The 25,857-nt window shown below is 39.7% G+C and overlaps 1 protein-coding gene across 5 annotated transcripts in view; it reads right to left on the reverse strand.

The window, feature by feature from the left end:
* Positions 1-24,887, reverse strand: part of ENTREP2 (endosomal transmembrane epsin interactor 2) — a 145,757-nt gene extending 120,870 nt beyond the window's left edge. For 3 of the 5 annotated variants that reach the window (XM_055814896.1, XM_055814912.1, XM_055814881.1), the window contains exon 1: positions 24,420-24,887. In XM_055814896.1, the coding sequence (XP_055670871.1) occupies positions 24,420-24,662 (243 nt within the window). In that variant the 5' untranslated portion in view covers positions 24,663-24,887. The remainder of the gene's footprint in view (positions 1-24,419) is intronic. The other 2 variants (XM_055814903.1, XM_055814886.1) reach the window with 1 other exon arrangement.
* Between the last annotated feature and the right edge of the window lie 970 nt (positions 24,888-25,857).

A 25,857-nucleotide genomic window follows, 5' to 3' on the forward strand; every position in this document is an offset into this window, starting at 1 on the left:
AAGATTAAGGTTTTGTTGGACAGCTAAAAGCACAGTTTCAAAAATCTAGGTCAAGAAATGACAAATACTTTATTGCCAGTTCAGGTTACCCAGGCACTATGTATTAGTGCAGGATAATAAACTACTTTGGTTTCACCAGAACAACTAACCTTCAATGCCTGGATATCTTGAAAATAACCTGAAAGACTTAAATTTCCAGTAACTCAACAGGGCCACGCTTTTTCAGAAGAGTTGGAATTACAATTTTTAGGGAATTGGTTAAAACATTACTAGAAAATTCTGTATAAAATCTCATTCAAATTGTAGAAGATTATGTGATTGACTCAAGACTTCGGAGATACATAATCTGGTATAGGATCTGCTGCCTAGGCTTCAAGTTTAGAAAACAGGAGAAGAATTTAATCATTCTGAAACACACACATAAAACAGACAGCGCTGTCTTCCTAACAAAAACACATTCAGTAAAGCAAGTAAGTTTCAAGTGACGGTAAATCTAAGCTGCAATTTGATTTGTATAAATCATTTCAACTTTGCAGTACCATAACTGCGCCAAATAATTCAAGAGAATTTCTGTTAAAAACCACAAATTAATTAGACAACAAACTTTCAGGGTTGATGCATCAGGTTATTAAGTGAAAGCACTAAACAATAGCTCTTCTGGAGTATTCCCAGATGAACATTTATATTGGCAGGCCTACTTGAAAAGCCAATTAAACTAAAAACAACTAAAGAGTTGAATAATGCTGCATACACTGAATGCTGGTGATCTTCACTCCAATTTAGACAATTAAGCGGCAGAGTTGACATTTTATGATTGCTGAGATTCTCCCAGTTAGGGCTTCCTCTGTGGAGGTAGCCAGTGACTGAGAAGTTTAACATGCATGTAGAAACTCACACTGGCGCACTAGATGGGATTATTCCTCTGAATATAAAATCAGATCTAAACTATTAAAGGAGTAAGATTTTTTTTTTAAGTTACTTGGAGATGCTCAAACATCATCTGAATTTTAAAAAGCAACAGAAATTAAACCCTGCCTATCTTTAAATGAAATTACCACATAAAATTGGCAGTCAGTCCTATTCTTGACAACATACTGTTTTGTCTCTCTGTAAACAATGGAAAGCTTCACTGAGAACTCCTGCATGCAACTTGTTCCTATTAAGTAGCAAAAGGAAGAGTATTTCCATGACATTATCTAGAGGAAATTCCCACAAAAAAACCAAATGTAATATGGAAAGGGTAGTTACAAGGAGCAAAAAGAAATACTCATTATTAGGACAGTCCAACACAGGCTCTGGAACTCCTCGACCAAAATAAAAGATTTTGGATTTATTTGATTTTTTTTAAGTAAGCACATTTTAAATTTAGGGGCCACTCTGAAGAGGTTAAACCCCAATATTTTCTTTATGTACCATACGCTATTTCCACTAACTAATCTAAAACAAAGACATAAAGAAGTTCTAAAATATGTCAGTTTTATTCTTACTCTTTCATAGAAATTTAACTGAGTGTTGTACACAGGAAAAAAAAAAAAAAGTATTTCACATTTACAGATAGCTGTTCTTTATATTTGCTTCTCTGCCGTTTATTTAAGACTCAAAAAAACCAAACCATTAACCTGCAACTACATTATTTAGTAGGCAATTTCAAAAAAAAAGCAAGCAGCTTGTAGCTCACAGCTCTATAGAAATTTATTTTTTCACAAGCACATACTATCTTAACAGACATGCAGAGTCTGTTCACAGGAGGAGGTGTGGCTATGAACCACTGGATTCTTTCACTGAACAACAATTCTATAGAAATCAAAGCCATAATTATTAAGCAGATTCTTTCATACCTAAAGTTTAAGACAGTCCAATAAAACTTGTTACAAGAAGGGTAAATAAAATCTCACACCAGTCAAAACCAGTACCCAGACACTGATGAAGTTAACTCAAGACTGACAGAGCGCACTGTCCTTTAAGTGGAACATGCAATCTGCCTGGGGTATTTGTAAGATCTAGAGAATACTCCCATCAAAAAGTACATTCCAATAATATGGATTTCCAATATTTCTCTGAAATTTAGCAAGTAATTCTCAAACCACTAACAACTATTTGTATTGTCCCCCTCAGACCTGGAGGCCCATTACAAACTGGCTTTTAACATCCAAGGTTTCAGAAAGCAGATTACATAATTGGCCTATGGAACCTTATCCTGCTACATAGGAGGCTGTGTCTGTTTTTAAAGAAATCCTAGGAATTTACTTACAACCTCCCAAAGAACAGTACCATGGCTACCTCATATTAAACTCAAACTTTGGAACACTGTCACCATTTTTGCACAATTTGAAATGGAAAGAATCTCAGCTCAGAAAAATAACTTCTTAATTTTCTGGTTCATTCATTGCTAATACATTAGTAATGCAGCAGAATAGCTCCTTCTGCTCACAGACATATGCCAAAGCACTCTCTTCTCACCACAGGTACCAGCATGTAACCTTCAGCCAGCCAGAACAATTAACATAGAAAATTAAAATGCTGACTATGAAGCTATCTTGATTGTATTTGAAAAATAAAAATCAAATGCCAAAAAATAATCAGTATCCACAGCAGTTATGACTTTTCTAGAATTATTAATAATTTTCCCCCAGCTATGTGGTACTTTTTGGCAAAGTTCCAATAAGCAGTTTTTTGTTAAATGGAGTGTGCATCCTGGGTTGGTTTATTTTACTCCCATCCGAGGAATAATCAACAGCTTTTTTTGCTAGGAGAAAAAGCCAGGGGGGAGGGCAGAGCTGGCCAGCTCCTGCACCCAATGGGACACTGGTGATAGAAAAGGCTTCACCTGGACAGACTGACAAACAGTCCAGAGAACATGATGGAAAATAATTGGGGAAGGGAGCTGCAGAGCAGTTAGGTAGCCAGGAGCAGATGAGAGGAACAGTCTGGGGGGGGAAAGAAAGAAGGTCCAAGATATTTCAATGAAAGTCAGTTGAGATGGGGAGAGACAAGTAGGAATAAGTAGGGCTATGGATAACTAGAAACAGAACACTCTACTGGGAGAAGAGTTCCGTGACAGTCAGAAAAATCAAAAGCTGCAGAAAACCCTGACACCTTCCACAGGCTGTGTACATCAGGGACAGCTGAGTCAGGAAGAGTTTGGAGTCATCACTGTTTGTCCTCCAGCCTAAGCAAGATCCTAAAAGACTGCCTCTTTACTTTCCCTCTTCCTCTCTCCCACTACTTCAAAAATATCTCTGGTTCTTCCACAGGTTCTTGCCTCTGCTTTTAGAGGTGATAGGCTTGAATAACTAGATCAATGACTGGTGGATCTTAAACTAATACTTCAACACACCTAGAAGGCATTCTACAAAAAAAAAAACAAACAAAAAAACAACTACTAGAAGAATTTAAAAATGTATTTAGAAGGAAGCTTAAAATTTTATGTTCCTGCGTTGTACATAAGATGTTATATTTTTGTTTTCCTGAAGAAGGGTGTTGTTAAACAGCTTTATCTTCCAGGCTTCTTAGGGCTGTTTGTTAAAAGATGTTCTCGTTCAAACATGCTACAGGCTCAAGTACCTTACTTACCCCCCCTCCAAATATATCTTAACAAAACCAATTTTAAAAACTAATATTACAAACAATCAACTATATAAATGTTTATGACTCCTCCTGCAAGGTACAGCTAGTAACACGTTTCTGTGTTGAAAAGGTCTCTAGAAAGAAAGTGAACATCTCAAACATTAAGTCAGAAATCAAACATTAATCTTCTCATTTGCTACCTGAACCATACCATTCTCAAGAGATCCCTCTTAGGCAGGAATAACCAACTCGTCTTCTCAAGTGGCCTTCCACGCCTATCACAGCTCTTACAATACCCCCAGCTCTGCAGCAACCTTCTCTTTGCTTTTAACTCCCCAGTGAAGCTTAGCATTCGGACTCCAAGAGCCTTTAATTCCTACAACACTAGTTTTCCCGTTTACACCATACTGTTCATGTCTGAGCTGTAACTGTTGATTTTATCATATTCGTTGTTCCTTTTAAACCATAAAAAACCTGAAGCCAACTCTGCAATTTAAGGTAAAGGTTACTATCATGAACATTCAATTATAATACAAGCTACACCTACATCTATACAAGCAGAAGCATGGTCAGTACTGGTACATTATGTGCAAATGCATACAGTGATTTTCTCCATACCCAACAGCATCTCATGCTACTCTTGCAACACCCGAACACTGACTGAAAAACAATTTCCTGTTCAGCTATGAAAAAAAAAAATTCATAAAAGAATGAACAATTGCATTTAAAGTTCACAAGAGGGACAGTGTGTAAACTGTAGCCTCTTTCTGTTAGGCAAAAAGACAGTTATACCTGCTTTGATGACCTCAAGTATTTTCCTTCTGGCTTACAAACTTACATGAAAAGTACAAGCAAAAAAATTTAAATTAAAAAGAATACTTATATAACTGTCATGCAGACTACATATTTTTATGGCAAAATTTTTGAGTGTGCAAATCTGCTGCTTAAGCCATTTCAAAACTGTAAAAATACTCTCAATTCTGACCTTTTGCTGTATCTTTTCATTTCAATTTTAGCTAGGGTGACCTTTGTTTCATAAAAATCTTACTTTCTACAAATAAAATTAGAAATTGTAGAAGTACTGAAATACAAGAAAACAGACTGGTTGAATCTCCAATCAAGTGGTAAGTTATAACTGCAATCACAGGATATTTAAATATCAGCTAAGATAACAAAGAGGTTACTGGAGCTCAACAGAACGCTGGTTTCAGTTTATATCTAAATTAAAAAGCAAAACAGCATACAATTGTAAAAACAGTATCATACTTTGAATAAGTTTGGGTGATAGCCCTGGCACATTAAGCAAGCTCCTGTATGGGAAAAGGCCTGCAATTTAACTTGACGACTTCTTAGAGAAACATTGTATTTTTACATCCTGATTACAATTGCTTCATGTAGTATTTCAAGGAGCTATGAAATGACTGCTAACTTCTGTCCAAAAGTCATTACAGTGACTCAAGATGAAAAGCAGAGTTTGTTAAGCATTTCATAAAACTCAGAATATAATATTAATGGTGGCATATTAAAACACTGCCTGAGTGAAGGTAACAAAATATTAATCTGAAGAAAGGAACTGAAACTCCAGAGCCTTTCACGTCTGTGACCTGCTACCCCTTGGATTTACAAGCACTTCACTGGCGTGACAATATTCAACTCCATCTGTTAAAATAACACTAAGCCCACTCACGAAGTGCTGAACACCAGTTTCAACAGGGCATAGGCACCAAATAAAGATGTGTTTTTAAAAGTGACACCTTCTGCCCAAAAGATTATTCTAATGGCACATGGTGCCATACCAGGTCCACATGTTTCGGTATGTGATATACATTGTGCTCCAGAATCCACAATTTTTGCTATCCCACTGATAGCTAACTCACATAAAAAGTCATTAATTTATTAAAAAGGTCTTCCTGAAATATAAGAGTGTTAAAAGCCAGTATCTGGTACTGTATGAGCAACCAAAGTCCATCCTCACTTAATCTCATGTTCCCATATCACAGTTATTCTTAAGAGTCTTTACTGAAGTTACTGTCTCCTTGACAGAAAGGCTATGAATACTCAATAAACAATAATAATTTAAAAACCCACTCTTTATGATAAAGAACTCTGACAATGCAGCTATCAAACCTATTCTGCTGCAGCTTTCAAAACCTACAACCTGCTGCACTGCTGTTTTAATATATGTAAGGTTTTAAAATTGGTAGTAAACTTCCTGTTTAGCAGTTATTAGCCAGGAAGACAAAAATGTAATGATCTTGGTTTATGAATACTGAAAGGAAAAGCAGCTTGCTACATTTTTAAATACTCTGATGTATCAACCAATTCTGTAAGTAGTAACAGAAATAAGTTATTTGAATCTAGTCTGAAAAGCTCACAAATTGATTTACAACTTGGGTAAGCCAAAGAAACCCAGGCTTTTTCTGCCTCAAGATGTCCAAGAGAGGTGGTCAGCATGAGAGGCTTTCTCGAATCAGGCACTTGAAAAACCATGTATCTAAAAGAAGAGCAGCAACACACTGCCATAACTCCTAAGCAAGAACTCTCTTTTATGAAACAAGATCTCTTACAGATGGCTTACAAACTAACAGCATCGTGCTGTTTCTTCATTTAATTGGCAAAATCAGCTTTCATATAGATAACCTTAAGACCTAAATGGCAAACATTACAATTAGTACAAATAATAATAAAAAACACTCTAGGATTTAATCTTTCTGCATCACTGTCACTCCGATACCTCTAGCTTTCCCCACATGGCAGAAAAGTCATTTGCATGATTTCATGTTCCCCGAATATGCAACTTCCCAATAACATTTTTTTTTCTTAATTGCTTACCCTTCCTTACCACTTTGCAGTGTACAGGAAGTACATTTAATAGTAAAGAAAATCTGAGCTCTAGCTAAGCCTTCATACTGAGCATTTTAATGAGTCAGTCTGTACAGGACATCACACTTACTGCTTTCCTAGAACTCATTGTCAATATTTGGAAACTAAAACCATGGTTTTTACCATGCATTTAGTCATCCTTCAGGGAGGCAAGAAAACTGTCTTTCTGTATGCTGTTACGGCTTGTCATTTTTAAGCCATGAAATCCATCTCTATATTTTACAGGAAAAAAACCCATTAATTTATCAAACCTTGATATTAGCTGGAATATAGTCCTAGCCTAGGATTTTCAGAGCAGGTGAGGAAAATAAGATTCAACAGTGAAAGGAAATCGCATAATCAACAGTCCTAAACTATTCTGAAAATCACAACCTTCATTTTTCTGTATCCTGAAAATTACAAACTATATACCTATATGAATTTATAATACTGCTTATCCTTCAGCGAAAAACTGAAACTTCTTCTCTACTGCACACCAAAAAACTTCAGCATCAAAACAGAAGACTTTTGACTGGAAAATTATTAAATAGTCAAAGTCACTTTCTGCTATAGGTTAAACATGACTCGAGTTGCATAGTGCCAGCTTCCAATTTATAAAGCTATTTAGAAGTGTTGTATAAACACAAGAGAAAGTAATTTTCTCCAACTATTTGTACAGTAATTCCTCAGAGGAACACTAAGAGAGAAAACAGAACCAGAAGACACTTGCAAGTATTCATAACTGGCAGATTCACAAACGTGAAACGTCCCACATACTTGTTACAAAAGTCATTTCAATGACAGCTGTTACACCTACTGCTGAGAGCAGCTCTAATAAACAAGAGACAGTCAAATTATTAGAGGGTAGTGAGGATCATATAGAGACTAAACTAGAAAGACAAAACTGGCTAAAATAAAAAGGAACATGTAAGGCTTGCTCTAGCAACACAAAGTGAAAATACTAGCCCATTAACTAATAGGAAAGTTTCTTGCATTAAAAACTCTCTAACCTATTCTATAAAAATATCTTTATGGCTTTTTCAAAAATTGACAGTTATGGCCAGATATTTAACACTATTAACAATTCCAGGGTGGGAATGCAAATCAGAGTAAAAAAAAAAAAAAAAAAAAGATACGAATTTGAGTCCTTCAACTAAGCATGGCCCATAGAAAAGCACAAAACCATTTGCCAGAGTGGCACGATCTAAATCACTAGCTAACAGCTAAGAATTTATACCAATCAAAAAAATTATGTGAGATTAGTATAGGGAGTATGTATAGCCTACTAAACCACCACATTCATAACAACAGTGTCTACACTGACAAGTAGTCTAGGCCAACAGGAAAAGAGCTGTAGAGAGAACAGATGCTGTTGAGAAGCTGACATCCACACCATCCACGTTTCAAGGGAGTACTGTTTGTTTGGTGAGGGTTGGTCTTTTTGGCTTGGTTTGTTTTTTTGTGGTGGGGTGTGAGGTTTGGTGTTATTCTTTTGGGGTTTGGGTTTTTTTCACTGGTTTTGTGGGGGTGTTTTGGTTGTTTGTTGCAGTTTTTTTAAACACATAGAGGTAGCTCTAGTCTGAGCCCATGGATTTAATGTCCATTTGCAGCCAGACAGCATAAGAGGCACTACTGGAATGTACTTTCCAGTTTAGCATTATCCATAAGGAATCCAGTATGCGTAGTCAGAGAGCTCCACAAGGTGAACCAAAGCACAGTGTGGAAATAATTGCATAATTCATTTCAAAAGTGCACATCCGAACGAACACATCATGGTGGAGGCACACTGAGATAACCCTTCAGCCATGACCTGAAGTTGGGAGACAGGCTCGTAGAATGGCCTGCCTAAGAACCCTGATAAATTAAAAGCAAGTATTTCAAACAGGAAATTAAAAGATGTTTGCAAGTAAGGAAGTTTAACACTGTTGAAAAGTAACACACACAAGAAAAAGAAGATTAATGCTTCAGTATATAAGGGGCCCTAACTGGCAGAACAATGGGAAAAGTGCAGAAAACGACTTGAGGATTAATTTAACCAGGAATTAAAATATAAATAAAAGAAATGACAGAGGAACATTAAAAGACAGCATCTGGGTACAGATTAGCAAACATATTTGTACAAAATAAACAGTATACATTCTGTTGCAATAGGCATTGGTGAAGATTCCTAGCAAGAAAACTCTGCCCAACTCACGCATCGTATTTCATTAAGTATGCCCAGCTACTGTAGAGAACCCAGGTCAGAAATAAACTTGCCAAACGGTTTAGAAAATTACTTTTAATGAAGTCAGAAAAAACTGGTTTTTTGTTTACCCAGGTTAAAGAACAGTGCTAGTTTTCTGGTAGGTTAAAACACCACAACAGATAAACAAGAAAAATCATTTGCCCTTGTGTCCACTGAACATTATGAAAAAAAAATATATATATATATAAATCAGAGGCTTAACCTGCAGCACAGATTTACGCTACATATTAGGACATACACAGTTAACGTATGAGATTCATACTAGCACAGAAATAGCTAAGGGCTGAAAGAGGTTACCTAATAGGTTAAAAAGTTTCCTTTATTATATACATTTAGGAGTAGCTAAACAAACATGCAGCTACAGATGCTGTTGTTAATGGATGGATCTTCACAGTGAAAATAAGAGTAGATGACCTCTTGAGACCCATTCCAGGTACACATTTCTGTAATTTTATACTTTCTGTCACAAAAATACATTACTGATGTTTTATTTTAGTTTATATATGCGTATATACACACAGAAAGAATATGTTTCTCTACGTTTGTAATATTAATTTCTTTTCAGAATCATATCCTTTAAAAATGTGTATGTATTTATCAGACATTACTATTTATTAAAAGAAACATCATCATTCTTGGAGAATGCAGTTTACCACTCCTTTAGTACATTTAAGCAGCTTTGCTTGTGCATGTAAATAGGAAGCAAGGAAGGTTTCTTTGTACTCTCCGATTATCACCAGTATTCACTTTGAGATTTCTAGTTATTACTGTACCCTTTCCAAAGTCTTCTATCAATGCCTACAGTTAAAGACTTCTGAGCTTCCAAAATTCTTTATCAAACAATTTGACGGTGAAATCCAACCCAGGTCTACAAGTTAAAACACAATTATCAATTAATCTCTAAATATAGAAAGACTATTAAAGGACCAGCTGGCATTTTAAAATAATGAAAGCCAACACTGTTCTTTGGCATCAGCACTAGCTGGTGTTGCTAAGCTACTGCTGCTGCCCAGACAGTTATACACCATCAGGTATTTAATTCATGCAGGCCAGTGGTCCGGAGGGGAGGAGGGAAAAAAACAAAAAAACAAAAAAAACCAACAAACCAAAAAACGCCAAACCCCAGCACTCAAAATGCATTTTTTTACCAGTAAAACTCAAATCTTACCATCTGAGTCTATGAGCTGTAATATAATTTGTGTCCATGAGCAAGTGATACACAGAGAAAACCAATTAGCTTTTGGTGCTATTTTAGAGTCCATTTACTTGCCCTGTTGATTTACTTTGGTTTCGTTTTGCTGTAATGTAACTGTAATGTAAATAAATTTTTTAATGTTATATATCTCAATTCTTTTTCCACTTTTAATGTGTGAATCTTGATTTTTGTCAAATAAATGCCTTGATAAATACTAGGAGATTCTGTTTCTGTGGGCCAATGGAGGCTAACAAATAGGAAAACTATCAGCAAGTATGATAATTTTTTGGGCAGTTCGATTACAGCCTATGAAAACAGTGTTACATAGTACATGATCATTGTTCAAAAAATTTCTTTTGAGTTTCTCACAGTTTCTATGAGATACTAGCAGCCTTTTCCTAGTTCTTTCATCACTGATCACACTTATGATTTGCAGCTTCCAAATCCAAACCTGCATTTACTCTTTATAAAAAGTAACTTAGCTAGCCCAGGTACCACCATTATATTATTTAACAAAAGTAAGTGTATCAAAAACTCAGAGACTGTCAACTATCTTGCTAATCATAAACATCACCTCAATAGTGCTATTCTGTGGCTTGATTTCATTTTTATTTAGGATGTTATTTTTATGCCCTTAGCAAAGCTGTGTCATTTGGAAGTCAACCTTTTATCTCTGTTGGTGCAGGAGGCGATAATTCTATTGGTAGAAGACAATTCTGACCTCTAAATAATCCTGTCCTTCTTTTCTTCATACACTGTAACCACAAACTTCAACTGTGATGTTTCTTGCATTCCTCATATAATTAAACTAGGACCATTATTAAGATCAATTACGAGTTTAATGCTTTCTGGGTTTGGGTTGGGTTTTTTTTGTGGGTTTTTTTTTCCTATGGTGAATGCACAATCAGTTGAAAAACTATACATGAAAAATATTTAACCATTTTAAACTATCAAACAGTCAATAATTATCACTATTTTGATTATTACAGTTCTCAGCACATTTGTACAACCTTGTTATGCACATTTATATGGTACAGCATATCTATAGCTTACTAAAAATAACAGTTCATCACTTGTCAGATGTTGAAATACAGAAGGAACAGATAGCACATTTCTTAAGAAAGTACTTTGGGGACTGGGGAGGTGTGAATCCTGTCTGAGAACACGCTATTTGCTTATCCTCATCTTCCCACTCCTCAGGCATTTGAAATGGCAGTTGGGGGAGCAAACACTTCTCCCAGTTAAGTGATAAAAGCATTCTTTAACAGACACACACACTGATTTTTATACTAAAAATGCATTTTATTGCCTTACACTAACACAAAAAGTTAATGCCTGCTTCTGAGAAATACAGTAAAACACACTTCATCCAGCTATAACTTCACATTCTAAAATAGCTACATGAGATATCTTTTCATGCTAGAGACTTCACCTTCTCTAATGTACAAGCCTACCTTTCCTTTTTCAGCCTATTCCTTGTTAACTTAATTGGAAAAGAATGGAATCTTTTTTTGAAAACCTATGTTTGTAAAATTATAAAATCACTTTTCATCATCTTCCGGCTGATCTCCTCAAGAAGTATTTTTTCGCTTCATCCAAAGTATCATTATATGTATTTATACCATCAAACCTCTCATTTCCACAAGAGCCTACTGATTAATATAATCACTGCACATTATTGTTAGTCTGCAGTCTCCTTGTGGGCATCTAACAAATATAATTACACTGACTGTTGAATTTTCTGCTTTCAAAAAACAACACTTTACAAAGCATCACATTATTTTTAAGTATAAACTTTTTACATCCTATTCACCTTTAGCATTTTATATGGTCTACGCTGTTAGTCAGAATTTCACATCCATCTGCTTTGTTCCGTCCTGTAGGACTGCCTATAAGGTAGGACCCAATATAACTCTAAAACACAGAACCTATCTCTGGTTGCTCTTGAATAATAACAAAGGAAACAGATGCATGACCAAACATCAACTTTCTAAGAGGTAAGACTACAAAACTCATTTTTGCAACAGCTGGTGACTCACAAGATGTTGCTTATATTTTTGCCTGCTTTCATGAGATGACTTCTTGCTTAAAGATTTAACTTATTGGCCAAATGATTGAAACAAGTCACGGTTTCAGTGTGTTATTCTATAATGTTTTACCCAAAACCTTTATGCAAAAATGTACTCCTAACACTGTTCATGTCTAACTTCTTAAACTCTACAGAAGGATGACATCAATTACAGCCTAAATTACCTGTCTGAAATACTTGATCCTGAAGTACTTATACTGCAGGCAAAAGAAGTAAAAAATTCTTGGTTAAACATCTTTGATGTTATATGGTTAACATGCTGATGCAAGATACCAGAAGTATACCTAGACCTTTCTGAATTAGGGAAATATTGCTTAAAACATAGCTCTAATTTCTAAAGTAACTAGTTTTCAAGAATATGCACTACAGCCCATTACTACATTTTACTGGAGCATGAAGTTTGGCATCAGATTAATTTTTCCCCGAGTAAGTCAACTCCAGTAGATACAAAGAAATAACGTTGTTTGGGGACTCTCATACAGTTCCTAAATCTACCTAACTACAAACAAAAAAATCTAATTCTTATCTTCTAGGAGCTCTAGAGTTAAGTACATGTAGACTTACTTTTATATGGGGAAAAACTCATTTTTCACAGACCTATCTTTTTTCACTGACATTATACAAATTGTAACAGACAATTTAGATAAAGGGGAAAAAAAAAAATCGTAATACCTAAAAATAATCACCTTCCAAAATCAAAAAATTGTTTGTTCCAGAAACATTCAAGACTGAAAAGTAACTGTGACTCTCAAACTGACTCCTCCTTTGCCCATTACTTGCGTTCTCTATTTTTCAAAGCAGGTTAATTAACCAGATAATACGAGATAATTACTTCTGTAGTTTTGGAACCAAAACATCTGATCCAGACAAAACCTCAAGTTTAACCCCAAACGATTCATAGTGTAGGGCAAGCTTTTATACTGCCAGACCACAAAAAGGAACTGCCGACTGGAAGGACATCTACAATTTGTCTAGCAATGACTTAATAGTTCCACAAGTAAAAAGTGTACTGCTTCAGAGGAAGGTTCAATGTCAGAAATAGAAAACAGGTTTGCTTCTTCCTACCTTCCTTCCAATTCCTTTAGATTCACAAACCAATGAAGGATACGAACATTTCAGACAGTCCTCACCTAGAACTGACAGGTATTGTCAGGGGACAACTTTTCCTAATAGCCAGTTTGATATTCAGGCCTTCAAGACATTTCGATTCACAGTAAGTTAGGTTAAGGAAGATGAGCACATGGTCTGTGTTCAGGAAGATGAGCACATGGTCTCTGGTAGACAGCAAAATGCCATTCTGATGCTGGTTGTACTTATTATCTGTATAATACTTTGTTGCTTGTGTCTTTACTGCTTTTAGAGTAAAGGTTCCTTTCCACTCAAAGGACAAATATTATGTACCAACAGAAACTAGTCTGTCAAATCACAGTGCGGGTTTTTTAAAAGCTCAAAGGAAAAGCTGCATTGACTATTTATACTACTTAGCTAGCTAAGAAAATATTTACTGAATAAACATGAAATTCAGAAGCTGATATTAATGTTTCAGTATTGATGCTGGTTACTGCATACTACAATAGTATTTCACAGAATGTCAAAGTACAGTCTGATGGTGAAGCTCCACTTCAAATCTGTGACCTGATTTCATGAGAAGGGGAGGAAAGGAAGTAATTCTTAAATGACTTCCTAAAGTTCTTTAGGCCCAGAATAATACTTGTTACACAAGTATAAATAGAACAAAAGGTATGTCCATGATTCCATGTCTTTTAAGAACCCTTTAAAAAGGCTACTGTCTTTTCTCCTACCAGAACAAGCATAAAGAGTTGGGTATATTAAGGACTTAAGCCGTATATTAAATGTAGTTCCCACCTACCACAGCAATGTTACTAATGTCCTTCTGAAAGGACAACATTGCTAGTACAATTCCTACCTTCACACATAAAAGGCAACATGGAAAAGTTGTTAACATTTTACCCAATCTGTACAATGTTATCAGGGAGAGAAAGTGCACCTGCCACCCCATCTGTTCTCTCTTCCAGTCTCATCTTCACGATTTTCTCTCTGTACCATGCAGCAGGTTCTGTGGTAGAAGTGCCAGAGATGCATCAGAGACATCACGTGATCCAGCTGTAAGAGATTCCTCCATGTACAGACACATCAATAATGTGGACTCCAGGGCATGAGCTTGTTATTTCACATGTATTTTTGACACCCCACCCCATCCCATTGCATTTTGTGGTTTGCTTTTTTCTGGTTTCAAAATGTTATTTTAAGCATGAAAATTATTTGTTCTATTCAGATGCATTTAAACAAGTCTCCATTTAAGTCAACCTTTTCAAGTATCCTTTATAACCAAATACTTGCAACTAAAACCGAGAAATATTCTTCTTCAATGCCCTCTTTTGCTCTTTACATGTAATGAGTGAGCGAGTGGCTGTATGGTGCTTAAGTACCAGCTGGGGTTAAACCATGACAATTATTTCACATGAAAATCTGTTTGAAACTACTGCAAAACAAAAACCTCAAAACTAACACATCTTGAAATAACATGGCTTTTTCAGAAAGAAACTGTAAAAACAGGAAGGACTACAAAGGCATCCATTCGGTTTAGGAGACAGGGTGATCGATACAATTCCTTGATTATTACTATTTGCAATAAATACAATAACCTTTCCAAAACAAAACACATACTTCTCAACTGCCAATATGTCTGTATAAGCAAGCAAGAGGAGGCTCAAGTACTCTTCATCTGGAGATCCCACACTTTCATTAGGAGTTTTCTAAATATATTTTTTACTGCAAGATCACGAACCTGAAAACTGACACTTCCCACAAGAATGTGTAAGTGGCCTTTTCCCCTCCTGGAAAATTTACACGTTAAGGGGAAAAAATGTAGAGCCAAGACAGTACCTTGATAGTTCAGATTACCTGGAACATGTAAAACAAACTGGGTTCCCTTCACACCAAGTCAGGACTTGAACCTTTGCTCCCTTCATCCCTCATGACCCTGACCGCTACACTCCTAGCTGTATAGAAAGACTGCAGCACTTCAGGTTTTGTAGTCTGATTTTTCACAAGTTTTAAAAAGGTTTTGAATTTAGCCTCTGGAAAGATAAAATTTCTTTGAACCATAGCTACTTTCAATATATGACAAAACCACTTTCTACCAACATTATTTTCAGAATAACATCGCGGTCAGTATGCTAGCCACAGGTTCACAGCACTGTTTTAATGAGTGTGCCTTAAAATTCTTTATGATAGTTTACAGAGTCAGGAATTGAAAATCTCCTATTTTAGTACCACTGATCAAAAAACGGTTTCAGTACTATAACAAAAGGATACCATTCAGATAACTATTCTGCTAGAACCATAATCAATAGAATGCATAACAGTGACATAAAGACTTATGTTTATTAATGATTAATTACACTGTTCATTGACTCTTTTATGAATGCTGAAATATTATTGGGGGGGGGGGGGTATTTATTTTGTTGGTTTTTTTAAACTAAAGAGTAGCCTTACTGTCTGTAGGAGGTCAAAAAACTACCACAAGTCTCAAAAATAGCTGCATTCACAATTTCCACCTAGAAGAAAACAAATTTATTCTCTGAAGAGTGAATGTAAAAGTAACATTTATAAAGCTACACATTTATTATCTCTCAGTGCCTCTGTATTAAGTGTGTTCATCTTAAAAACACCTGGATTTATCTCATCTAGCACTGAAAGCTTATCTAAAATCTTCAGATTAAGCCATCCTCTCTTCTGCTACAAACAGTAGCAAAACCAAACTCATAAATTATGTCACTCATATGAAAAGAATTCTGCTGAGATGGACACTCTATAGGTGAACAGCAATAATAAAAATGTATAGTTATCAATGAGAAGATTATTTGCTTGTTCTGCAGGACATAAGTTACTCATGATGATGGCATCCAGACAGCAAGAAAGTTCATATTCAAAATGGAAAGTAAACTTGTAAAGTTAGCAGCTCTTCATAAATTAGACACAAAAGTTTAAACTTAAAATGCTGTTTCAACTATCCATGTTTAAATCAAGCTGTTTTAAAGATCAGAAACCCAGAAATACATTGTTTGCCTTCTCCAAGGAAAGCATTCATATTCTTCAGAGTACTTACATTTTCTCATTTTTATCTAGATACAAGAGGCAAGTCTACATTTATTATGTCATAAAATTACTCTTTTTTTTTTTTTTTTTAAATCACAATGTCTCACTGTAAGTGCTGCAGCAGTAATTCAGAGAAGTATTTCCCATTTACTATAACTTAGCCCAAAGCTACTGAAGATTCTCAAAAGTAACATGCACAGAGCACCCACCTGGCCCCCAGAACTGGCTGTTTCACCCTGCAGACCCGCATCAAATTACTGCTGTAGATATCACTGCTATGGAGTAAGATTCTGCTGTCATGGTTTAACCCCAGCTGGCAGCTCAGCCCTACACAGCTGCTCACTCACTCCCCCAATAGGATGGGGCAGAGAATAAGAAGAGTAAAAGTGAGGAAACTCGTGGGTTGAGACAAAGACAGCATAAAAAGTAACGCATTAGCCATGTGCACAAGCAAAGCAAAGCAAGGCATTCATTCACCTCTTCCCATCAACATGGTGGTCAGCCATGGCCAGGAAAGCCGGGCTCCTTGGGAAGACAAACACCATCACTCCCAATGTCCCCCCCTTCCTCTTCCTTCCCCCAGCTTTATATGCCGAGCGTGACGCCACATGGTGTGGAATATCCCGTGGGTCAGTTGGGGACAGCTGTCCCAGTGGTGTCCCCTCCTGACTGCTTGTGCCTCCCAACCTGCTCGCTGCGGGGTGGGGTGAGAGGCAGAAAGGCCTTGGCTCTGTGTGAGCTCTGCTCAGCAGGAACTGAAGCATCCCTGTTACCCACACTGTTGTCAGCACAGGGCCAAAACACAGCCCCATAGCAGCTACTATGAAGAAAATTAACCTAACCCAGCTGAAACCAGCACATCTGCCCAGTAGAAAGGATAAGTGTTAATTTTTAGAGAGTTCACATCCTCTGCATATACAATTTTCAGATTGGCCTTACAGGTTCTACCTCAATTAGCAAAGAGTAAATGGAACAGAAGCAAATCTGTTTCCAATAGAATGGATGCTTAAGAAGAGAGCATTCCCACCATACACATATTGGATGGGTAACTACTTCAGACAAGCTCTAGTCTGGTACTGAGACTTAATACCTGCTAGCAGTCAGTTCGTATTTTCTACGCTCTTAAAGCACATCTTCTGGTTTCATTTGATCGCCCAGGAATCAAGTTTGTGCGCTCTGAGAATGCCCCCCCCCCCCAACATGAATGAACAGTGGGTGAGAGCACACACGTGATCAGAACTAAAGCACTGACAGAGATGTATCTGCAGACTACCAAAAATGACAAACTACTGAGAAGACTGAAGTTTCAAACAGCATAAGTACTTTTAAAGGAACTATGAACACTTGATTCTTAAAAATCCAGCTTGTAGCCTCTGGTTGTGGGATAAGACACTGTGATTCTGTGACTTTGCCAAAGAGGGAAGGCTTAGCTTTGGGGCATTTTGGTCTTAAAATATTGCCTGCACATAACTTATGAACCTCTAGATGTATAAATACTGCTCAACGATAAATTCCCCAGCTTTGTCACATTTGCACAGTATTCCTTTAAATCAGCCTGGTAACTCCATTAACTGGTAATGACCACACCATATTGTGCTTCTGGAAGAGTATCTTTCTTTAAATCTACTCCTGAAACAGTTACACTCCTGTAAGTTACATATTTTCCTGCAGTTCCCACCTTACAGAGTCCCATTCTCTGTTCTGCACCTTGATTCCAGAAGGCTGAGGAGTGAGCAGAAAAATGAATTGTGAAAGAAAAGCCAATTAAGCATGACAATTCACAACTCATTCCTTCAATAAATTGCAACATAGGACTAAAATGGAGGTGTAATAAGTTCAGCAGCTGCTAATGACTGGATAATTGACCTTGGAAATTCCCACTTCAACTAAGCTACTTATCTATTCCTAAGTTTCTCAGTAGACTGTAACTGTTCCACACAGCTAGCTGTTACAAGTTCTGGGGCAGTATTTACCGTCTTCACAGTAAATGCTCATACATGTCCAGCATAAAAGAACACCTGGAAAAGACAACCAGAATTCAAGAAAAATATCTGATTCCTTAAGAGACTTAGACATACACCCATCTTTCTACTACAAGTTAAAAAACCAACCAAACAACAACAACAAACCCAACTTGCATCATATGCTAATAACAGTAAAAGCCTTATTCAAATTGTGGTATTTTTATTCTGCGGTCTGGTTGCCTACAGAAAAAGATTTCAGAACACAGGTAATTTATAATACTACAGGATAAAAAAAAAAATAATGATGCTACTTCTCTAAAGATAGGACACTCCCCCCATATCATAATGGGATATCTTTGCTTTATTCAGCTATTCCTTCCCATAACACAAAGTTTTTAAATTAATTTGCATGATCAAATGCTTCTTGGCCCCATAAGGCTTGGGCAACAGAATATACTCAGAAGCAATAAAAGCTGATTTGAAACAAATAATGCTGGCTTCCACGAGTCTGCTGTTTTCCAGCACACTGAATACACTTAGCCCCAAATCCTCAGGAAATCACAAATGGCCGTTTTACCCTGTATAGTTCAAAGAATAAGAAAAGAACACTGTCTTCTTTCTAATTGTTCCTCTTTCAGGCTGCCTAATTAGCTATCAATTCATCCAGATAAGGAAACTATATTTTCACCCATGAATCCACTGTTCCAAAGCTCTGCTTTAGATGGGACTCCAGGAAGTAGAGAGAAGCCTTCTTACTCCTTATGCTTATATGATGCATATGACCTCATCTGATACACTAACACCACAGATTTTAACTGGTATCTAATAACTTCTAACATATGTTATTGCATATTGCAGTTCTTGAGGAGTTAACATTGATCAGTTAAACACTAGAGTACTACTTTCTCAAATTTATTACTTTACCAATCTAGCTGCTCTTATTTTGTGACTATCACACCAGCTCAAACCTACCATGAATTGTTAGCCAGATCCAGTAGTGACTCATTTATTGGAAAGGAGACTAAACAGGCAAAAGACAGGTTAACAAATCATTCGTAGGACCTCCAAGGTGATCCATTTCCTGGACTTCTAAATTTCATCAATATGAAGCAAGGAACATCAAGGTAACTGTTCTAGTGCATGGGATGCATTGTCCTTCAGGAATGACATAAAATCTTCAACAGCCACATAGGGAAATCAGTTCCATGTGATCCCTGGACCCAAATATATTTGATAATCTGCATCAGAGGTCTGGTAAGTCTCCTGAAGAGGAAAACTTCTTCAGTACAGAAATTTACCTGCTTAATTCCCAAAACAGCAATACCAACTACTTCCAAAAGAAACCTGAAAGAATTTGTGTATTTTCAGAGACGGAACACTGTCTGAACCAGTAGCAAACTTCACAGAATAACGAATTATCCACCATGAACTAATCGTCATGATCATGGAGTCCACAGATTTGAATTCTACTGTTAGAACAATCATTTACAGAGCAGGGATCTGGTCAGATAATCCTACCCAGACAGCTAATAACCTCGCTGCTGTTACAACAGATGTTCAGGAAGTTTCTAATGACTTACGCAAATTCTAGAAAAAAAACACCGAGTTTCATCTAAGAAAGTTGTAGATTAAGCACTCAAGTTGTGCGGATAACCAGGGGTACTCAAAACAAGCAACCCATACTATATACTGTCATAGAGAATCACATAGCACACTCAGAGTAGCGATGGATGTTTTGATCAAAACTACTTGAAATCCATGCTAGAGTTTTTTTACACCTACAGCAGGTGGACAAGAAAGCTACCGTTTAAGTCCTAGGTATGAGGTGATCAGCTCTGAGACAATAAATGCTATGCATCAGCAGTTTTTACAAGTTCAGTATATACAATATATGTCACTCAATACTAGCAATAAGTTTACTTTGCCTCAAACAGCTTAGCTCTACTTTCACAATAACAGACTCTGTTGGCAGCAGGCTTTTCATGCAAACTAAAGCTCATTCCTCTGAGCTACAAATACCATCACTCTAGTACCTCCTTTATTTCACCTGACTATCCACAAGCAATACTGGAAAACCCCAAAAGGGAAAGAAAACAAGGAAAGGAGAAAGGAGGGGGGGGAAAAAAATCTGTACCTGAAATGGAGAAGAGATAAATACAATTGCTAACAAATATATTTTTTTTTGTAATCTCCCCTTCACTTCCACATTGATTCTGCACAGGAACATGCTAAAACAACCTGCTGCATGTGAGGAACACTCAGTCGCAGACTAGTAGAAGCTTTTGAAAGTAACTCCTCTACGTGTCATCTGAGGGATTTAAACCTCTTTTGTACAACATCATTGAGGAACACAGAGAAGGCTCTACACTCATCTTTCTCAGTTAATGACATAAACAAGTATATAATGTATTTCATATTTTCCACAACAGAGAAGCTGGGTCTGAGTTCACCTTGACAATCCCCTCTATATATGTTTCCCTTTTCAAAGAACACAAAAAGCACAAACCTCTAAGACATACTATACAAAAGCTGTTTTTAAACCAGAGAACTTCAAAACGGTTCAAAACCATTTTTTTTTTTGAGCATGGGATATGGACAATAATAGCAGAATTGAGAAGAAACTTAATACAAAGGAGAAGCAGCACAAGATCTTCCAGCAACACACTTCTACACAAGAATACAACTGATTTCAGATAACTATATATAAAAGAAGAGATAGCTTATACTTCGCTGTATGTTCTAAGATTTTAGTGCCATGGTATGATTTTAGAAACCTGAGTAATCTTATGATTTAACTTTCATTAATGCTTTCCGATACCAGAGATAACTCTAGTCTCTGAGGCTGGTATTTTTCTCAGAATGCTGGGATCAAGGCAGGGTGGGGAGGATAAACAACCTATTGCCAACTTCTAAATAATTTTAAGAAATTACTGCAGACAGCAAGATTTGCTCTTGCAGTCACACTAATATAGCTCTTACCAGGTGGTTCACTAGTATCCTAACAGCAGTAACAGTAACCATAAATATTTGGCTCGCTTAGCTGAAGCGTTACAATCAATCCGGGCACGTACAAAGCCTGTAAAACTACAAACTGGTGTACGTTTTGGATTCTTAAGGACTAAGAATGAAGAAATATTTTCTCATACTCAAGCAACTATAGACCTACAGGAGAGACAAAGAGCCTCGATACTGCTTATACTTTTGGGATAAGTTTCAGCGATCTACCAGAACACCGATTTTAAGACCTATGCATCCATGAACAAAATAAGGCTAATATTCAATTCTTCAGGTTCCTCAAAGGATCAAAGACACTTATGTTCATACACCCTACATGAAAAAGCACATACTTTTACCCAACCAAGAGAATGTGAAGATGAAATTGCCATTCTCCTGAATGAAAAACCGCAACAGGAACAAACCGCCTGCCATTTCACCACACAGCTTGTAAGATCTTGCCAATGATTTTCTGCCTATACAGAATCAACCAGCTCATCTAACCTCCAAATTCGCTTGTGCTCAGTGTGAGGTTGACTCTCATTAATTACCTTCACATGTCTTAATACAAAATACATGAAAATATTTTTTTCTCTTCTTAGCATGGTGTTATAAAAGGGAAGACAAAACAAAATGCTTTAATTTTGGGGATGATGCTTAAATTAGCTCTGAATTCTTCAAAGTTTTATGTAAATTATGGTGCCTTGTTCTTTAAAATAAGCTCTCACTGGTGCAGTCACTTGATTTGATTCCAAAAAAAAAAAGCGAGAAATCAGAACCTTTCCTTGCATTTGATTAGAGAATTTTCTGTGAGGATTGTAATATGCAGCCTTTTTTTTTTTTTTTTTAATCAGCTAGATTGTTGCAAACACTGTGAAGTTATTGTAAAAAACATTTAAAAGATTCTTCGCAAATTTTTGCAGCCTTCATTTATATTGACAGGGCAGCTGGTGTCAAAAAATGCTGAAAAGTGCCAATGCCAATACTATCCTGTTTTAGGATGTCCATTTCTAATGACATGGAAGCTACGGTATATCACACACTTCCCCCCACCTTCCCATGCCCACCCCCCACCCCCCTCCCCCCCCCAAAAAAAAAAGGTTTAGAATTGTTACTTCACCATCAAACAACTCAGTTATTTACTTCCAGCCGGGGGAGGGGGGGGGGGGGGGGGGCACCCGGAAGTAGATTGAAGGGAGTGCATATTTATGCCTGATTTTGGCACCAAGTAAAGAAAAAAAGGTTACTTCCATTATTTTTCTCTCATGTCATTTAAATCACTTTTGTTTTTTCTTTAATTGTATTTTCCAGAAGCAAGCTAAAAATGTTCATTCTTCCACAGAAATACTTTTCAGCTGTGAGTGACAATATACGTTGAACTCACTAAACACCTCAAAAAGCTTTTAAGAAAATGCTGCATAAGCAAATAACTTGGGCTCAAAAAGTTCTTTAGAGCTTACCAATACTTCAAAACTACTCTATTTTTACCTTTCTTGAGACTTACGAGATAAGAAGATTAGGAGGAAAGCATGGTTATTCTCATGGTCCAAAAGATCATTTATAAAGCAAGCTCTCTGTTTAGGAAGCAACGTGTAACTGCCTCACTCTGATAACACAGGGCAATAAAGCCTTCTAGAGTCAACGATTTTGCAATACTGTGTGCCATTTACAATTCACACCACAGGCTGGAATCACGGCTTTCTTCACTACGATGAGCAAGTAACATCCATGAAATCCACCCGGAAAACATACCTTTCTATGGGTTGCCTTGCACAGAGAGAAGAGCAGAAGGCATCCACAAGCAGAAAACCAGCGTATTTTACAGCATACTGATAACCCCCAAAGTCTCTTTTCACGAAGGTTACAGGAGCTGGGGAAAGCGGTGTTAGTGAAAAAGTTGTGTCTACTGGAGTCCACAATCAGATGTGTACATTCCTGCTTGGTCTATCAAGATAAGAAACCGAGCCTGCCTAAGCTGTGTTGTTTTAGTACCACATCAATATGTAAGCAGCCAGATTCTTAATTTAAAATTCACACCTCATCATAACATATAGCTGCATATTTGCTTGCAGAGGTTCAAACTCAACAGAATTATTATTACAGCATCAAGGCTCCTACTGCAAACTGACGCTTTTTTTCAAGACTATGCAAAATCCTGGCAAAATCAAGAAAAATATCTTAATAACTAATCCAAAGCTACTCTTCCGCTCTGAAGGACTCAAAAAAATTATTGAGTAACATGCTGTGTAACAGCATATTAAACAGTAATTTTTTAAATTACACCATTTCTGCCACATGCTCGGTACTGAATAACCCAAATGACTTACCTAACAGTTCTGGTTTCTAATAAGCACTTTTACAGCTGAAAACCCTCTCATCCGTTAAAAGAGCTGAAAAGATACACTTGAAGCCAGTAACACATTAAATTAAATGGACCAAATCTTCACGGATAACCCGGTCTGTTACTAGCGTCCTCAGAAATGTCTTTCTTCAGAACCCTCAAGCCCATTTTGCCGCTTTTGAGAGAAACTCGCACAGACCAGTACTATAATAAGGCACCCACGCGTGCGTTGTACCCAGACACACAAACGCCCATAATCAGCGCTGAGTGAGGCCACATGAACCAAGAGTGCTACCAACTGTTTTTTTGTTGTTTTGTTTTTAAAAAAAAAAAAAAAATTACACTAGCAGGACACAATAGAAAGCCAACGAGAAAGCCACAAAGGAGTGAGGGGGACCGTGATTTGGGCACCTGCTTTCAGAACAGGGAAGGTTTTACCTCAGACACCCAGCGCTGCGGGACGGAGGACCCCAAGGCCCTTTCCCACCCTCCGCGCTCCCCTCAGCGGGGGCCCGGCCCGCCGCTCCCGCCCGGCTCCCCTCCCGCCCCGCCACCTGCCGCACGGCGCGGGTCGCAGCCCTGCGCGGGGCCATGAGGAGCGGCCGCACCTCGGGGTGAAGCCCCGCACACCGCCGGAGCCCGTACAGCAGGCGTCAGGGACAGCAGCAGCAGCCGCCCGTGAAGCGGACAGCGGCTGCCGGGGCGACACCGAAGGTCAGTTCGCTCTGCCAAGTTCCATCCGGCGCTGCAGCTCGCCCGCCAGCCGCCCCGGCCGGCCCATCCCGCACGCCGCTGCCCGGCTCAGGGGCCGCCCGGGGCGGCGGGAGCTCAGAGCCGCCACGAGCGCGGCTCTCTCACCTCACCGCCCGGCTGTGGTGCCCCGCGGGAAGGAGTCTCGGCCGCCGGCCCCGCTCCTCAGGGACGAGAGACGAGGCCCGGGGACGCCGCCGCCCGCGTCTCACCTGTAGCCGCGAACCCACAGCCCTGAGGCGCTGCCGGCGGCTCCCCCCGCCCCCCTCCCCGCTCGCCCCCCGACTCACCGAGAAGCCGGCCCAGAAGGGGCAGGAGTGGCGGACGCGGGCCGAGGTGGTGAGCGCCAGGGCGGCGAAGCTGACGGCCACGATGAGGCAGCCGAGCACCATCTGCGTGACCCCCAGCGCCAGCATGGCCCGCGAGCGGGCGCGGTGCTCGCGCAGGCGGGACAGGCTGCGGGACAGCGCGGTGGGGCTGAGGGAGCGCGCCCCGCCGGGGGGCCGCGCCGCCCCGCCGCCGCCCACCGGCATCCTCCGCCGGGCCCCTCACGGCTCGGCCGGCCGGCGCCACCTCCTCCCGCCGCTGCCACCGCCCCCCGCGCCCGGCGGGGAGGGCGCGCTCCGCGGAGCAGCCGGGCGCGGGCGTTGCGGGGCGGCGGGCAGCCGCGGCGCATGGAGGAGGAGCCGCGCTGCCGCCGCGGCCACCGGCGCGGGCCCGGCCGCCGGCGGGCAGGGCACGGAGCGGCGGGGCGGGAGAGGGGCGGCCCGGCCGCCACCACCGCCTCCTCTCCCCGCTGCAGGCGCGGGGGGGCTACGGCGCGCAGCGCGCGGGCGCGGCTCGCCCTCAGCCTCCGGCGGGGGCGGCCCCGGCCCCAGCCCCAGCCCCGCCACACGCCCGGGGGCCGCCGAGCCCCGCCGCGGTGCCTGTGCCCCCCGCCGCGGGGAGGGGGAAGGGCTGCTGGCGGCCGATGGCGGGCGGCGGCCCTGCGGGGAGAGCGACGGGGCCCGGCCCCAGCACCCGGACAGCGCCGAGCCGTGGCCGGCAGCAACACCCAACGGCCCCCCGCCGTGCCCCCTGCGCCGGGTGGAGGGAAGCGCTGTTGCCGAGCGCCACGCAAAAGGCGCCAGGCTCGGGTCCCTTCCACCTCTGTTCTCCTCTGACCCCCCGCAGCGAAGGACAGCCCGGCCGGCCCGCCGCACCCCTGCCCGCAGAGGGAGCGGAGCCCCGCAGAGGGAGCTGAGCCACGCAGGAGCCAGCCCCTGCCCTGCCGCCCCCAGGCTCCACAGCCAGGCTCCTGCCGGGGGGAACCCCCGGGGCAGCCCAGTGCCGCCAGCAGCCAGGCCTGCTTGTGAAATACACGCCGACAGAACCCAAAACCAAGATCATCTCGCTGTAGGGTACTATATATAGTCTATAAACTGTTCCAGGGCTAAAGTGTTTGTAGGAGCATAATTGGCTACAGCAGTATATGTATATATATATATTTATACAGGAATTGATATATGTAGTCCACACACCTATAATACTGTGAAATTAATGGGAAAAAAAAACAAACAACCAAACCAGAATAACCCTAAACACCACACGTAAGCCAGGCTTAAATCCTTGTTCATCAGGTCCTTTCCCTTTTCTTTCAAAAACTCTTTGCATGGAATAGTTTTGCTCCCTGGGGAGGCGATGGTGGGGGAAAAAAATTGCCAGGAAAGTCTCAAACAATTAAGGCCC

Source organism: Falco peregrinus, chromosome 1, assembly GCF_023634155.1.
Source record: "Falco peregrinus isolate bFalPer1 chromosome 1, bFalPer1.pri, whole genome shotgun sequence".
NCBI classification, from domain to species: domain Eukaryota; kingdom Metazoa; phylum Chordata; class Aves; order Falconiformes; family Falconidae; genus Falco; species Falco peregrinus.